This window comes from Podarcis gaigeae, assembly GCF_964106915.1.
Source record: "Podarcis gaigeae genome assembly, chromosome: 13".
NCBI classification, from domain to species: Eukaryota; Metazoa; Chordata; class Lepidosauria; order Squamata; family Lacertidae; genus Podarcis; species Podarcis gaigeae.
In genome coordinates, this window is record NC_139689.1 from 28,911,934 (window position 1) to 28,928,602 (window position 16,669).

At 45.4% G+C, this 16,669-nt stretch overlaps 1 protein-coding gene across 4 annotated transcripts in view; it reads left to right on the forward strand.

Moving 5' to 3' along the window:
- CDK12 (cyclin dependent kinase 12) overlaps positions 1 to 16,406 on the forward strand; it is a 32,076-nt gene extending 15,670 nt beyond the window's left edge. Inside the window, exons 5-14 of one of the 4 annotated variants that reach the window (XM_083708623.1) lie at positions 766 to 936; positions 1,550 to 1,739; positions 2,662 to 2,718; positions 5,007 to 5,108; positions 5,844 to 5,921; positions 7,392 to 7,508; positions 8,882 to 9,013; positions 10,064 to 10,278; positions 11,492 to 11,944; positions 13,577 to 16,406. In XM_083708623.1, coding sequence (XP_083564749.1) covers positions 766 to 936; positions 1,550 to 1,739; positions 2,662 to 2,718; positions 5,007 to 5,108; positions 5,844 to 5,921; positions 7,392 to 7,508; positions 8,882 to 9,013; positions 10,064 to 10,278; positions 11,492 to 11,944; positions 13,577 to 14,289 — 2,228 coding nt within the window. In that variant the 3' untranslated portion in view covers positions 14,290 to 16,406. The remainder of the gene's footprint in view (positions 1 to 765; positions 937 to 1,549; positions 1,740 to 2,661; positions 2,719 to 5,006; positions 5,109 to 5,843; positions 5,922 to 7,391; positions 7,509 to 8,881; positions 9,014 to 10,063; positions 10,279 to 11,491; positions 11,945 to 13,576) is intronic. The other 3 variants (XM_083708625.1, XM_083708624.1, XM_083708626.1) reach the window with 3 other exon arrangements.
- Positions 16,407 to 16,669: the final 263 nt, after the last annotated feature.

The window sequence follows — 16,669 nt, forward strand, 5'->3', positions numbered from 1 at the left end:
AGACAAACATCCTGTCTCCGTCACTTCCCACTCTGTAGAGTCAAAACATACACCGTCATGTGATAGACAAAAATCCCATGACTGCAATCATAGATCAGGAATTCTAGCAGTAATAGGCTGCTGCTTAAGAGGGCTCTTTTAATTCATCATTTCTTCAGAATGTAATGCCAGTATGCTTTCTCATGTTTTCTCAAAAACAAAAAAAAAACCCTGTGCAGTACGCCACGATTGATAGCATAAGAAGAGGCCTAGGGATGTATCCAGGCAGAGAATCTGAATTTCCTACTTTCCTCCCCAACACTAGCCGTGGCATCACAGTCCAAAGCAATAGTCTTGCAATGATTTGTAAGTACGAAATAGGCAAGATGACTGGCAGTAGACAATAATGGTCTTCTTGATGTCAAATTATAAGCGTGCAAATAACACAATGTATCTCTTACCGCTGCTCCTACTACTATTATTAAATTTGTATACTGCCCTTCATCCGTGGATCTCAGGGTGGTTCACAAGATAAAAACACAAAATACATAATAAAAACAAGAACAAAACAAATCAATTAACCTTACTTCCCCCCCAACCCCAAGCAGTGTTGGCCTTATCTACCAACCAGTGTTGTACTTATCAAAATTCCGGCTGTGCTGACTTAATATTTTTTCATGTAACTTGGAAGGGAGGGTTGCGTTTAAGAGGACCAGCATTTTTGCGCCTCATTTTTATTGCAAATGGTTGCCTACCTTCTTACCGACTGCCATTTGTGTTTGACAGGTGAGTTGGTGGCTTTGAAGAAAGTGCGGCTGGACAATGAAAAGGAGGGTTTCCCCATCACAGCCATCCGTGAAATCAAAATTCTACGGCAGTTGATTCACCGCAGTGTTGTCAACATGAAGGAAATCGTCACAGACAAACAAGATGCACTGGATTTCAAGAAGGACAAAGGTATCGAAGGACATTGTTTTGAGAAGTAAGATGTGAGACTGATGCAGGTTGTGGGGCCCCCTTAGTAGCCATGAACATACTTAGCATATATAAATGCTCCATCCAGGTAAAGGATTTTGCATAGCCTTGCTTCAGTTTTCACCAGGAGTGCTAGCATGGCAAAGGCTTGTCTTGTCACAAACATTCACGTCTGAAGTTTGCTCTCCCATTTTGAGGGTCTTTCATGAGATATGTAGAAGAGTTTCAGGTTTTCCCAGTCCATCCTTTTTACTTGGGTGTCATAACCATGGTGAGCAGGGAAGGAAATGTTTCTCTCCTTAGAGATCAGTTCAGTGCAGTGACCTATATGATTCCAAGGTGAGTGATGGGCTGGCACATGCCAGTTTTAATCCTCCCCCCCCCAAAAAAAATCATGACAATCTTCATAAATGTTAAGGAAGGCAGAAAAAGGAGGGTTTCAGCTATAGATACAGAGTCAGAGCAAAAGCTGCTCTTGCCTTTTCCTGCTCACACCATAATTCATCTTGGAAATTTTACAGACAAGCGCCAAATTGTGTACTTTGACACTTTAAGTATTAACAGGCATTTTCTCCTCCTCCTCACCTTTTCCCAGGTGCCTTTTATCTTGTATTTGAATATATGGACCACGACCTCATGGGATTGCTAGAATCTGGACTGGTGCATTTCTCAGAGGACCACATCAAGTCTTTCATGAAGCAGTTGATGGAGGGGCTCGACTACTGTCACAAAAAAAACTTTCTGCATCGAGACATAAAATGCTCCAACATCTTATTAAACAACAGGTAACTGTCAGACCAATTCGACAAAGGAGATGTGGCTCCCAAATCCTGTGCTTTTTAAGGCCAATGTGGAAAGGTTTTTGGAAGCTGCAGCTTGTATAAAACGCAACAGCCAGATTGCTTTCTGGAATATACAGAGTGGATGATACTACAGCAGCCCTCCACCTAATGCACTTTCAAAGAACAATTGAAAGTGCTAGTTGTTACCTATAAAGTCCTAAACATTTTGCAGACAGGATATCTGAAAGACTCCTCTGATACGAATCTGCTTCAGGGGATTAAGCTCTACTTCAATGATAGGCTTCACTTAAAATAAGCTTTGGAGGCCCTGTTGTATATCCCACCATCAAGTGAAACAGAGCCTTTTCTGTGGTGGCACCCCAACTTTGAAATGCCCTCCCTGAGGAGGCCTTTAAAACTTATTTTAGTTCTATGTAGCATTTTGACTAATTTAATTTTGATTATTTCCACTCTGTTTAATTCCCACCCCCCCAAAAAAAATAATTTGTTCTTAAATCTTTTTTTTATTGTGCTGTTTTAAATTGGGCGTTGCATTTGTGGTGCCTCATACATTACTTTATAAAAACGAATAAATAGAATTATAAGTCATTAGGAACTGGGCTTTAGCACATATCTCTTAAGGCTAGAACTATTCCACAGAAAGAAGAAATGGGAATCTACCAGATAGTTCAAATTAGCCATATTCTTCAGTTCTGCCCTTTAAATTTTAAATACGGGAAGAAGCCATTGTTAAACTTTTTTTTTAAAAGAGCATTGCAGACATCTCGTAAATATGTGAGCTTTTTAAATGCAAATGACTGAAGCTTCTGTTAATTTTAGTAATCCCTGTTCATTTTCTGTTTCCTATTCATGCTTTTGTATAAGCCGTTGTTAATAAAAGTCTACTTCCGCCTTCTTGTTGCAGTGGGCAGATCAAGCTGGCTGACTTTGGGCTTGCCCGGCTCTACAGTTCAGAAGAAAGGTAAGGTGTCTGCTGAGAAAAGGATAAGTGAGGATTTAGCTACACCAGGATGGAATCTATACACACATATTAAAAAAAACCCTGTGAAAATGCTTTTTTTAAAAAAATGTTTTGAAAAAATATATTGAATTTGCCATAGCTCACCACTGCCATCTAGTGTCACATTTGTACATTTCACTTTACAACAGACTTAAAATGTTTCAGTTGCAGCTGTATAGCTGAGTGCCAGGACGGTCTCCTGCATAAATGTTAATCTTGCCATGTCTCCCACCTGTCTCAGTGAGACTTATTCAAGAGATAGTCCTGCTTGGGTGAACATCTGAGTAATGTCTTGGGTTCAAATCCCACCTCGGTCTTGAACTCATTGGAAGCCCTCAAGCAAATGATTCTGAGCCTTTGGTCAAGTGAAGACTGGTGGTTTTATTTTAAACCAAAGAGGTGGCTCAAACCTACCTATCTTTCTCTGACCTTGGAAGCTCTGCGTTGTGATCAGCTAACCTTTACTCAGAGTAGACCTATTGAAATTGGTGACTGGGAGTAGGTTAAAGGTAAAGGACCCCTGACAGTTAAGTCCAGTGGCAAACGACTCTGGGGTTTGCGGCGCTCATCTCACTTTACTGGCCAAGGGAGACGACGTTTGTCTGCAGACAGTTTTTCCGGGTCATGTGGCCAGCGTGACTAAGCCGCTTCTGGTGAAACCAGAGCAGTGCACAGAAACACCATTTACCTTCCCACCGGAGCGGTACCTATTTATCTACTTGCACTGGCATGCTTTCGAACTGCTAGGTTGGCAGCAGCTGGGACAAAGCAATGGGAGCTCACCCTGTTGTGGGGATTCAAACCGCCGACCTTTCGATAAGCAAGCCCAAGAGACTTGGTGGTTTAGACCACAGCGCCACCCGCATCCCATTTCAGTGGGTTCGCTGAGCAAAAGCTAGTTGAACGCAACCCTTTCTTCCCTGATCCCTCAATGTGTGGAGGCTAGTGGTGGTGAAGGAAGAATGTTTCCACAAATGATCAGAGGCACTTGTATTTCTGCTTCAGATGCTCCTGAGCTCATTCTCTGGCAGAGTAAAGATGCCTTTGTGAGCCACACCCTAATTCATTTTGGTTCAAATTCTGTGCTGCCAAATGGTGCTTGAGGGTGAATGAAATAAGGATTGCAAGTAGCTTGGCACAATTGAAAGTGCTGTATAAACAGTCAGCAATAAAAACAATAATTTGAATCCTTGATATAGGTCTTACATAAGCTTGACTTTCTGTATATTAAGCTCTTTCCATACACCACAGGTATTCTGGGGATAATTCATCCTACCAATAGCTGGGGGGGGGGGTAGGTAGTATTTTCCACAGGGTGAAGATCTGTGTTATTTCAAAATAGCTTGAGGCAAATTGTATTTCGTTCTGGATCAGGAGATTGGGGGGGGGGATAATTTGGAAGTGATAACAGATGAAATGAATGTTTCTAATGCTGGTTGCTTTTACAGTATTTTGAAATACTTCCATTCAGTGTCTGAGTAATGTTGTTCCAGCATTGTGCACATTGAAATGCTCCCTTTTAAAATTGCCACAATCAGACTGTATCTCCTAGAGGAGCCGAGCCTCCAGGCTGCCCGTTTGGGAATAGTCATTACCTGCCACCACCGCAAGGAAGCAAAGCCTGGAGGCTGTCCTACTCTGGGACTAAAAATAGTATTATCCAATAACAGGCACCTTTTTAAAGATTGTGTAAGTCCATTTCCAGTCCAACAAATGGACTAGAATCAAGCAGATGGGCATCTGATTAACCCCTTAGATGGGAGGCCACTGGTCTCCTGTTCCGGCATTCTTTGTGTTGCATATTTCATTGTGTAAACGTCACTCAAGCTTTTATGCATCAGGTTGCATGCCCTATTAACCTATAAAGCATTTTTTTCAAGCAGCATTAGCAATCTGATGACATTTTACAAGCATGACTTGTAAAAGCACCTGCGACACACATCTGGATGAAATGTTAAAAGCCTCTTTTCCCATTGTATGGATTGAGAGCAGGTGTGGCTGTGAGAGAAACCTTCCTTGGCGTATCTAAAGCCCTTTCACACACACACACAATATGGGTTGTGACTATGGAAAATGATTCCTACACAGTTCATTTTGTTTCAGCCATTTGAATCCAAGCCAGCTGGGATTGAAGCTTCAGCTTTGGTCCCAAACACAGTTTGGCTGCACCATTCTTGCTTCTGTATGTATGTTCCGATTCCTTACAGAAATCTCTCAACCTGAAACATCTCTTTTTTCCCCTCACTTAGCCGTCCATACACCAATAAAGTCATTACGTTATGGTATCGACCACCTGAGTTGCTGCTAGGTGAGGAACGTTACACTCCAGCCATTGATGTCTGGAGCTGCGGGTAAGTCATCTTTCTAGTATGAGTTTACAGCTCTTGCTGAATGCATCCCTGTGTTGTGCTTTTTCAGTGGCTTGTACGAGTGTCTGTGTGTGTGTGAACTAAAAACACTTTCTAAACATTTAGGCATACTGTGAAAACTCTGACAGTGCCCGCACTTGATGTAGTTTAGAAAATCAAGCTATAGGCCAGGTTCTGTCATAATGTCATCATAATGGTGCACCATGACAGTGTGTGAGAGAGAGAGCCCATGGATTGTTATTTTTATTATGTGATGCATCCCATTGTTTCTTTTTAAAATTTGGTAGCCTGGCCCCTTTATTGCAGAAAGAGTCTGCTCAGTGTTCCATGAGCCTTGGAGCGCTGAGGAATAGAAGAGTCTGTGTTTGAGTTCCAGCTTCCATCCCGATCCAAAGTAGAAACTTTTAGACACCTAATTGGCACAGAGGCTATCACAACACTGATCAGGCTTTCTGGATTTGTTTTATAGCAGTCTTTTTGCATGGTAAAGGTGAATGTGTCACACATCTTCCCAATGCAAGTGGAAAATGTTGATCATAGAGGTTAATGGAATTAGACTTTTTTTTAACGTTCAAATTTGACTGGGCACCTCCCTCTCTGTTCTGGGTTTCTACCAAACCTAAGCAACCAAGGAGAGTCACCCAACACCCCATTCAAATACTTCCTTCAGTTTCTGCTGTTCATTTTAACCTTTCTTTGTTCCTTTCCCCCTCCCAGCTGTATCCTTGGGGAACTATTTACAAAGAAGCCTATTTTTCAAGCCAATCTTGAGTTGTCCCAGCTTGAATTAATCAGGTAAGTCATTCTGTGTGCCATCAACAGGAGCGTGTGCAAAGAGAGCTGTGTGTGCTGTCTTGGCGATGCCAGCAGTCATTTTGTTCCGAAATGCTAGCAGTCACCTTATGTGCAGGTAACGGGGCCCCCCACAGGTAGTTCTTTTGTACAGACTGAAAGCGGTTGTTGGCAGCTAAGTGTCAGAACCATGTAGACACAAACAGAAGCAATCTTTGCAATCAGGATCTCAGTGAGAGAGAGAAATTCTCCCTTGACTTCATTTGAGTGCCTCACCTAATTGGCACCAGATTAAAGGGAGGCAAGAATACCAGCAGCCTCCATCATAGAAATTTAGGGCAACTCAGAGCATATAATGCCCTTAGCCTAATGTTTCACCTTTTTAAAAAAACTCTGGTCTATACCTAAACTTGCTTTTACCTTCCAAGGCACCCTGTCTTAAGATAGAATTATTTCTAAACTCTACTATGAGGGACGCGGGTGGCGCTGTGGTGTAAACCGCAGAGCCTAGGACTAGCCGATCAGAAGGTCTGCGGTTTGAATCCCCGCAACAGGGCGAGCTCCCGTTGCTTGGTCCCTGCTCCTGCCAACCTAGCAGTTCAAAAGCATGTCAAAGTGCAAGTAGATAAATAGGTACTGCTCTGGCGGGAAGGTAAACAGCATTTCCGTGGACTGCTCTGGTTCGCCAGAAGCGGCTTAGTCATGCTGGCCACATGACCCGGAATCTATACGCCGGCACCCTCGACCAGTAAAGCGAGATGAGCGCCACAACCCCAGAGTCAGTCAGGACTGGACCTAATGGTCAGGGGTCCCTTTACCTTTTTCCTATGAGGAAGAGCCTTCCTAAAAGGACAGTAATCATGGGGGTCCTTTAAAAGTTAGGAAAATGGGCACTTCTGTGCAATTAACCTGACCTTGTATATAAACAAGCCCTGGGAAGCTTTATAGAAATCTGTTTCCTTTGGATCTGCTGTGTGTTGTGTCTGTTTTGTGGCCTATTCTCCTGCAGGGGCAGGGGATCCTTGGATAGGATCCTGTGCTGGCGGGGAACTGTCTGTTCAAGGATCCCCTCCATTCTCTGCAGAAAATGGACCTTCACAGGAGGTCCGGTGTCACATTTTTATTCCTGTCCGTCCTTGACGGGAGGCCCTGTCTCATCTTACCTGCAGTGTAGGGTGAGGAGTAGTGAGGGGAGTGGGAGGCTGCATGCAGGCAGGTGCAGAAATAGCTTTGAAGCCATTTGGCTTCACTAGATGAGAGGGAAAATCAGAAGAGGCTTCAGCCATCCACGTCTTCCAGGCTGGAAAACTAAATGGCTTCTGTTTGAGCGGTTTCATTCTGATGGATGTTTCACTTCACATTTTATGGTCCTTTTAACTTGTGTAAACCACAAAGAAATACTGGGCAACGTGGCAATATAGAAAGGCAATACATAGTTGTGTTCACGCTCTCCCTTTTCCAAATCTCCTGCAGCCGCCTTTGTGGGAGCCCCTGTCCGGCTGTCTGGCCAGACGTCATCAAGCTACCTTATTTCAACACCATGAAACCTAAGAAGCAATACCGAAGGCGACTACGGGAGGAGTTTTCCTTGTACGTCCTGGGTAACGGTGTTGTGTGCCTGCGAAACCTTATGTCTGTGATATCTCCAGAAAGTACTGAATTTGTGTATAACTCCCCCTCAGAAGACCCACATCCCAACATTTTTTGTGTGTGTGTGTGTGTTAGCAATAAGGGTGGGGATTGAGAGACATGGAGGCACCAGAAAAATGATTTGCTGCTGGAGAACAATCCACAATAGAAATGGAATGAGATTGTGATATTTGCTGCAAGCAATCAGCCCAGAATGAGCTGGTGCTGAAATATAGAGTATAGCCAGTGCGGTACCCCAATGAGAGAGTCCGTTCTGAATGTGAGACATCCATGTTCATATCCTTGCTGAGCTGTGAAGCTCAGTGTAGTAACCTTGGCCAAAACAGTTTCTCACCCTAAGCTACATTGCAGGAAGCTGCCAGGCTAGTGCTCCGCTCTAAGCTTTGGGAAGAGTAGGTGATGAGCAGATATCCTAATCAGTACAGTGGTACCTTGGGTTATGAACTTAATTCGTTCCAGAGGTCCGTTCTTAACCAGAAACCATTCTTAACCTGAGGCGTGCTTTCGCTAATGGAACCTCCTGCTTCCGCTGTGCCGCCACCACGCGATTTCCGTTCTCATCCTGGGGCAAAGTTCTCAACCCAAGGTACTACTACCGGGTTAGCGGAGTTTGTAACCCAAAGTGTTTGTAACCCGAAGCATTTGTAACCCAAGGTACCACTGCAGTTTCAAAGTGACTTACTATCTAGAAACTGTGTGCAGGTCATTGTCTCCCAACTCAGAATGGATTTATCATCAAATTTCAGTTTAGCTAGAAGAATACAGTGGTACCTCGGTTCTCAAACTTAAATCTGTTCCGGGAGTCCATTCGACTCCTGAAACTGTTTGAAAACCAAGGTGCGGCTTCTGATTGGCTGCTGAAGCTTCTTGCACTTAAGCAGAAACCACGTTGGATGTTCAGCTCCCAAAAAAGTTCGCAAACCAGAACACTTATTTCTGGGTTTGTGGCGTTCGGGAGCTGATTTGTTTGGGAGCCAAGCCATTTGAGTACCATGGTACCACTGTAATGCACTTGGGTTGTGTTGCGCAAGCCACTAGCTCAGTCCTAGGAGTAATAATATTGGCCTGCTTTTAAAGGGCAGGGATATGGATTCAGCTAAGTCCTACTCCGAGGAAATGAATGAACCTAAATTAATCATGTCTCCTAATGCCAGTGGATTTACTCTGAGTAGGACTAGTGATGAATATCACCCAGGGCATTGGGGACAGGGAATTAAGAGATAATATGTGTGCAGAAGAGCAGCGCTTATTATTGTCATAATGGGGACCGTTTGTGGGTTGTTGTTTTCTTCATTTTCTCTCTCTTCTCCCAGCATCCCTTCTGCTGCTCTTGACCTATTGGACCATATGCTCACGCTGGACCCCAGTAAACGATGCACAGCAGAGCAAGCCTTGCAAAGTGACTTCCTGAAGGATGTTGATGTCAGCAAGATGGACCCTCCAGAGTAAGCACCTCACTGTTCCTTGGGAAAGTGAGCCTGCAGGGTGGAAAGTGAAATATGTCCTAGCCTTTTAAAGGTGCATTGAGAGTGGAGTGCTTGGATTCGTAGCAAGGCGGGGCTAGCTAACCCACAGATCCACACAGAGCGATCTGCACAGTTCAGATCCCGGGAATGCTACTGGCAGGAAGGAAGCGTTCACCAACAGGTGCCCACTTAACCATCGCAGCAGAAGCTGCATATTGTGGTGACACCTTGCAGTGGAAAGGTAACCTCAGCCCTGGTTTGTGAGCCCGTTTAACCTCGGGGGAATTAATTGGCTTCTGTTATGGGTTTCAGCCTCAGTGTATGCTCCTTCTGTGTGCAGTGAGAAAGGATATCACCTGCTTTACCTGACACCCCAACCCCACCTTGTAAGGCAAGAGGATCTAGGAAAGGATTTTTGTGCTCCCTGTCTTTGCCTGCCTCATTCATATTCAGAGGCAACAGGAAGACTTCAGCCTCCACACACCCAAGCATATCTGCAGCCCCAAAATTGACTCTGCAGCACAGCTCAAAGTACATCTCTAAGTCTTCATGAAAAGGTTATCTGTAAGAGTTCCCTAAATTTGGCTTAGCTTACCTGTGTTACTGACCTGACCCAATCCTTTGCGTCCCCTGAGCCCTTTGCCACACACATAGGACTCCAGGAAGGGTTGTGTCATACTGAGATTTTGGGCAAAAGTTGTGCAAATTTAGCTCCTTTTGTAAGGCCTGTTGGGTAGTAGGAGACTGACCTGCCCTTTCTCTTAATGTCTCCATTCATGCCAAATAACACAGGATGGGCAGGGTTGGTCTAATACCTGAGATAGTAAAAGCACACCCACCCACACCCAGTTCTCCATAATGTGCTAAAAGCTTGGGAAAGAAGAGGGAATCTTTGGGCTGAGCATTTGGGACCGGTGTTGCATCATACAGGCAGGGGCAGTCGCCCAGCGTCAGAATTTGTCTTCCAGGCTTCTGCCCCAACTTCATTGCTCCCTTCTCAACAAAGGTCTATTTGCTGTCTTTCTGCAGCCTTCCTCACTGGCAAGACTGCCACGAATTGTGGAGTAAGAAGCGACGGCGGCAACGGCAGAGTGGGATCGTGGTAGAGGAGCCCCCCTCGGCCAAGGTTTCCCGAAAGGAGACAGCCTCCGTAATAAGCACAGATGCTATCAAGAATCACAGCAGTCCAGTACAGCCACAGCCTGCTCCGATCAAAACACAACCTTGCGCTGTAGACTCATTCGGTCAGTGTATAGCCTAGGGTAACAGCTATAGCTTTAGTTAGCTAGACTGGGCTGTCTTCTTACTACCCTTGGTTCCTTTTTGCCATCCAGCTGGCCGCTGGTTGGTTTTGCTCCTTTAGACAGAGGCAACTGGGTTGAGCTCTAATGTAAAAGGTGATATTCTGAAGCCAGATCTCCAGCCCCTTCCCCCGCCCCCCCAAAAAGTGACAAGGGGAATACAGCTGTTACGTCTTGTAGTTGGGAAAACCATAAGTTTGTTGCAGGACCCACATGGCAGGAAGCTGGGGCAGCAAGCAAAGATGCAGACAGATGCATTAGCAGAAGGACTGTCAACTAATTAATCAGGACTTCCAACTTGGAGAGTGTTTCCAGAAGGCGATCATGGTTGATGATATTGAAGTGCCCCGAGAGGTCCAGGGGAATTAGTAGGATCACTCTCCACGTGTCTCTCTCCTGACTTAAGCCATTCACCAGAGTGACCCTATCAGATTCTCAGACAGAATGAGTCAGTTGGTCTGAGAGATCTGAGATGACAAACCCAACAGGTGATAGCTGGAGATAGCATGGACTAGTAGGAAAGTGAAACTGGGGCAACCCAGTCAAGTGGCAGGGTATTATTATTATTAATTATTATTATTATTATTAGCAGCAGCAGCAGCTGGGTTGAATAGAAAAGATTCCAGAGTATACAGGAGCAAGACTATACAGGAGCAAGACTGAAACCTCCTGTGGCTGAATTTGATCTGAATCCCCCTTTGGATCTTGAAGTATGGGTTCCCCCAACAAAATTTAAAAATTTGGCTTTGTAATTTGGAATTTATGCGATGTGATTTAATTTGATGTGATTGGCCAGTTAATAAAAATTATTTTTTTAAAAAATGAAACCTCCTGTGGCTTCCTGCCCACACCTGCTGTCCCACCCCGCATAGTCAAACCCACCAGCAGGGCACAGAGCACTTCCTGCTCTGTCAAATGAGGGGGTACTCATCCTGAGAATGGCTCCCTACCCTGTCTCCATCCTTGGACTCTCCATGCCCTTAATAGCTCTGATTTTGGTTGTTGTTGTCAGTCTCTTGTAGAAGGCGGAGGGAGACAGGTGTCTGATTGTGCATGTGGATGGGTGCTTGCTTATGGACTGCCTTCTGCTATTCCATTCCTAACACTCTGGTTGGTTTTGTTTTTGTCCTCTGGCGGCTTTCCTTGGCGTTTACAGCAGGCCTCGGTGACATCACGCAGCAGCTGAATCAGAGCGAGCTGGCTGTCTTGCTGAACTTGTTGCAGAGCCAGACGGACCTTAGCGTCCCGCAGATGGCTCAGCTGCTCAACATCCACTCAAACCCAGAGATGCAGCAACAGCTGGAAGCCCTCAACCAGTCCATCAATGCACTCAATGAAGCCACCACGCAGCCGCAGGACTCTCAGAAAGCGTCCGAAGAGGAAGCAACAGTTGAGGAGCCGCCCCCTCCAGCCCAGCCGTCAGAAGAGCAAGCCACCCCGGAAGTGGCGAACACTCAGGGAGACATGCAGAGCATGCTGGCGGTTTTGCTGAGCCAGCTCATCAAGACCCAGGAGCCGGCAGGAAACGCGGAGGAGAACAATGGGGAGAAGAGCAGTGAACTGCGGGGGCCACGGAAGACCCCCACTTTGCCTCAGGAGGAAACTACAGGTAAATAATCGCAGCATCCCCCCCTCTTGCTCCTGGGACATAAGGAGGGAAAGGATGTGGGGGCTTTCCAAGCAGTAAATAAAAAACACTTTGAATATTCTTTAACCAAGCCTGGTAGTCTTCTCTTGAGTGTGTGTGGAATCTGGCAGCAAAATCCCCATCGGAAATTCTTGGTCAGGCTGCTCCCTCCTGCGTTAAGGCCAAACAATAATACAATCTACTTTAAGAGTAGGAAGCCATATGCACATCAGAATTGCCACCTGAATTTAAGTAGTGGCAGCCACTGTAAGACCTATCACACAGGGCTGGTTCCGACATTCAGACAGACAATCTCATGTGGATTCTACCACATTAGAAATTTGGGGGCTGACTTCGTAAATATTCTCCAGGCCTAAACTTCCATACACGTAAGAAGCTGACATGACAATGAGAAGGCAGGGCTAGAGCACTTGTTCTGCCTGTGCTGTCTTTCCATGTGTAAAGAAAGCATTTTAAATAAGCAGTTCTCTTCTCCCCCCCCCCCACCCCGCATTCTAAAATGATAGTCATGGGAGGCTTTCTGCCATGTGGGTTTCCCCCCACCCTGAATGTTTTGATCAAGTGTTTCTCATACCTATTTGCTTGCTACACTGCGTGCATGTTTAACGTACCATAACTTTCATTTTTAAATGTCATAATGCACCCTGAGAATAGGATGGAAACTCCTAAAATTCTTTTTGAGTCTGTGGCTAAGCTAGAAGGAAAACAGGAGCTGAACTTCTTTGTTGGGGAAATGGGTTAAGAGGAAATCTTACCCCACCTGGGTGAAGGCACAAGTTTTCTTCCTTTCGTTTGCTTTTTAAAGGAGCACATTTCTACTCCTTTTGTTTGCAGAGATACTCTCAAAAGCATGTTGGCAATATTTGCTAAATTCTCAGATGCTAAAGGAGGGGCTCGGCCCTATTTCCTGTGGATGGGACTTTGGGGCTCTGCCCTAGGACTTTGCAACTCCCCATGACTAGCCATAGTAAAATGAACATAGTACAGTGGACGCTTGGGCTGTGAACGTGATCTGTGCGGGATACACATTTGCAACCCGCAGCATTCGCAACCTGCAGTGCCGCGTCTGCACACGCGCAGGTTGCAATTCAGCGCTTCTGCGCATGCGCGATCCCCGAAACCCAGAAGTAACCCGTTCCGGTACTTCCAGATTTCAGCGGGTCCATAACCCAAAATAATGCAACCTGAACCGTTTGTAACCCGAGGTATGACTGTAATATGAAGCAAATAGAATAACCTTTTTTTCGTTTTTCCATTTTCTATTCATGTCACACAATGTGAGTTTCCTTGGTTAATTAAGTTTTGTTTTTGTTTCTGTTCCTTTAAAAACTTCATGAGTACACACACCTAGTCCTACTTAGAATTCTGTACCTCCTACCATTTCCCCGACTTAGTTGCAGCTCTCAAAGATCTCGGGAAGAGGCCTGTCAAGCCTTGCTATCTCAGAGCCTTCTGGTGGGCGGTCACCTGGGGTCTTTTGTATGCAGAGCATGTGCTGTGGCCCCCTCCCCATGAGTCCGTGTCTGAAATGTTTTGATGTTTGTTCACGTGTGACTTTTAAGATGGTGTTTAAAAGAAGTAACCATTCCACAGCCTGTCCTCACATTCTCCCACCAGAGAAGAGACCCCCGGAGCCTCCAGGACCTCCGCCGCTGCCGCCGCCGCCGCCCAACCTGGCCGAGGAGAGCATCTCCAACGCAGCTCAGGACTTTAACCCGGCTGTGACGGCTGCCCTCCTCCACCTTTTATCCCAGCAAGAGGCAGAGCTGCCGAGCCACCCAGAGCACGAACCCCAAGCTGTGAGGCCTTCCTCGGATTATACCCGGTCGCAAAGCTCATCAAGGACTTACAGCACTGATGGGACCGAGGGAAGCAGCTTCGACGTCGACGAGCGGAACTCCAGCCAGACTTTAACAGCGGAGACATCGCCTCAGACCTTGGGGAAAAGTAGGACATTTCTGGGCTCCGCAAGTCACCTCGGGGAGTCAAGCAGCTACCAGGGCGCAGGATCGGTTCAGTTCCCGGGGGACCAGGATCTCCGTTTCGCCCGGATCCCCTTAGGGATGCATTCTGCCGTTGGCCAGTCCTTCATCAAAGCCACCGAGGGGAGCAACAACACACTGGTGCACCCAGAGGCCAAAATTCACAACTACAGTGAGGTGGGAGTGGCAAACACTAGTTCTAGTGACACAGGAACAAGTCACACGTGGGGGAACCCGGTCCAATCCGCTGCTTACGGAAAAGCCTTTCACGGGCAGAGTAGATTGCCTCCAAGAGGAGGTCGAGGAAGAGGGTTACCTTACTAAAAATGACTGGAGAGGGGCGAATTGGTACCTTTTTTTTTTCCAGTGGTGTTTGACCGTCCTTTTTCCCCTTGACCTTTCCAGCAGCCGGTTTGTCAGGGCAAACCATTGCCCACCTCCAGCCCACCACAGAAATGGTTTATTGTTGATACTTTCCCCTCCTGCTCCCTTTCTGCTCACCAGACTGCTGCTGCTGTTCTCTCCCCCATTCCACCGTGGGGCTTTAGAATGAAGACCTTGGCCTTCCCCCCCCCTTCCTTTTTTTTTTAACATCTTCCCATACCCAAAGACCTACTGATTTGGGTTTCCCCACTCCAAGATGGCAGGAGAAGGAAAGAATCCTTAAAGAAGTCATAATAATAATAAATTGGAAACATGAACCGAATGTGTTTGCTAGCCTTGAGCCATTTATTTGTGAGAGTGAGCCCCGCTGAGAGTCTGGAAAAACTGAATCGTTTCCTCTGCAGCAGAATGAGGTGGCAGAAAGAGCCGTACTGCTCCAGATTGCAGGCTGGAGAACCTACCTTTTTTGAATCCATGCGCGCAAACACACACTACAACTTGCCTCCCTGCACACAGAAAGCCTAGCACACCTGGGAGTGAGATTGTAGCCCAGTCCCTCTCTCCATTGTGCTAGCCTTGTTGTTTTCCAGGAGGCAAAATGATGGGTTTAATATATATTTATATTAAAAAGGGTGCGGGAGAGGTGCATTCAGAAAAGGACAGTTTTCCGCCCCAGTGGTAAAACTCAATCTGCCGCATCGTTCCGCTGTATGTGTAAGATCCAGCCTCAGTATTGCAAAGGCAATGCGTTGTTTTGTTTTCCTTTGCCTCCTGCAATTTCAAGATTTGTCAGATGGTGCCTACATGCCTTTTATACTGAATTGGGAGGATTCAGTTTATGTTCTGTAAGATCCGGGATATTTCTCTCCCCACCCCCTTCTTAGCCACATCTTCTTCCCATGATGAAAAGACAGGATGCTACCATTCTTCTCCTGGCTAGCTGTCCCTTGTTTTACTGTGAAAGGCCTCGCGCTGTCTCATACTCACCTTCCAGACCTTTAGCTGAACTGAATTTCTGTAGTGTCCACGAGTCCGTTGACTTTTGGATGTTTTCTTCTTCCTTTTCTTAAAATTTTCTCTCTTAAGAACGGTGAGTGTCTTTTTGTTGAAGTTCTTAAGGCCAAAGTAAATGGCTGAAAATAAAATAAAAACCAAAAGCTTTGTAATCCTTAAGTTCTTCGGGGTGGAGTGAGCTTAAGATCAAAGCTGAGAGCGGTCGGAAGCCGAACAAGCAAGATCGGCGTTTTCAATCTTCCGAATGGTTAACAAGTGTTTACTGTCTCTTGTGCGATTTCGTTGTTGTCAATGTTAAAAAGGCCGCAACTTTCCTCACTGATACTGCAGTGAGGATCAGTTTATATTTATATACTTTTAACAGCTTTAGCAGTTCCACCTGCTCTGGTTAATTTGTTTCCCCCCAAATATTTTCTAAGACGTAGATTTTTATTGTGAAGGACAGCAAGCCTGTTTTTGTTTTTTTGCGGGGTTTTTTTTTTTCTTCCAAAAAAGTGGAAACTTGGAAGGGTGACTAATTTCTCGGGGGGGAAATCATTCTCCTTTTAAACTTGACAGTGTTCAAAGGGGAGAAGCATGTCAGAAATTGCAGGGGGCAGAGGGAGTTTTAGCTCCAGCTTCTGGTCTTTACAAAAGAAGAACGGAATCTTCTTGCTTTCGTATAATACAAAAGAAAAGCTGCCTCTGTGTAGCACACTGCTGCTGAGGGCAGGGAAAAATGCCTTAAAACACATGGATAGGAGAGTCTGATGTGGTACAAGGGAGTTGAAACGGCCTTTAGAAAGAGTTGGGGTAGGCACTGTTCAGTATAATATGTGCCACCTTGTATTGACAAACATACAAAAAACCCACAACCTGCTTCTTTCAATTCTGCAAAGTGTAGTAAGTTTGCAAAATTCCAAGTGTAAATTTTGTATGTGTGTGTTTTTTTAATTCAGTTATGAGTTCATGCCTAACATGCAAAGAAAAAAGAGAGAGAGAGTACTGTACATGCAGAATATGGTAAATAAAAAGGAGAGACTTCTCCCAGGCATTTATTTAAACATTTCTCTTTTTTTCTTTTCCCTTCTTCAGTTTCCTGATGTTTTGGGCCTTGGCATTTTTAGGCTGTCATGGAGTTCTCAGACATGTCTCTCCTCTTCTCCGTCCTCTCCACCTCCTTCCCTCTCTCCAGGGGAAAACACAATTGCTGCCATTCAGCCGTGTGGCCATTAATTTTATTTTTTTGCTCTTGTCATAAACCTGCTCACCTGAAGGAATTTGACCACCCCTTTCATGCAGGGTCTTGCAGATTCTGACTTAACAC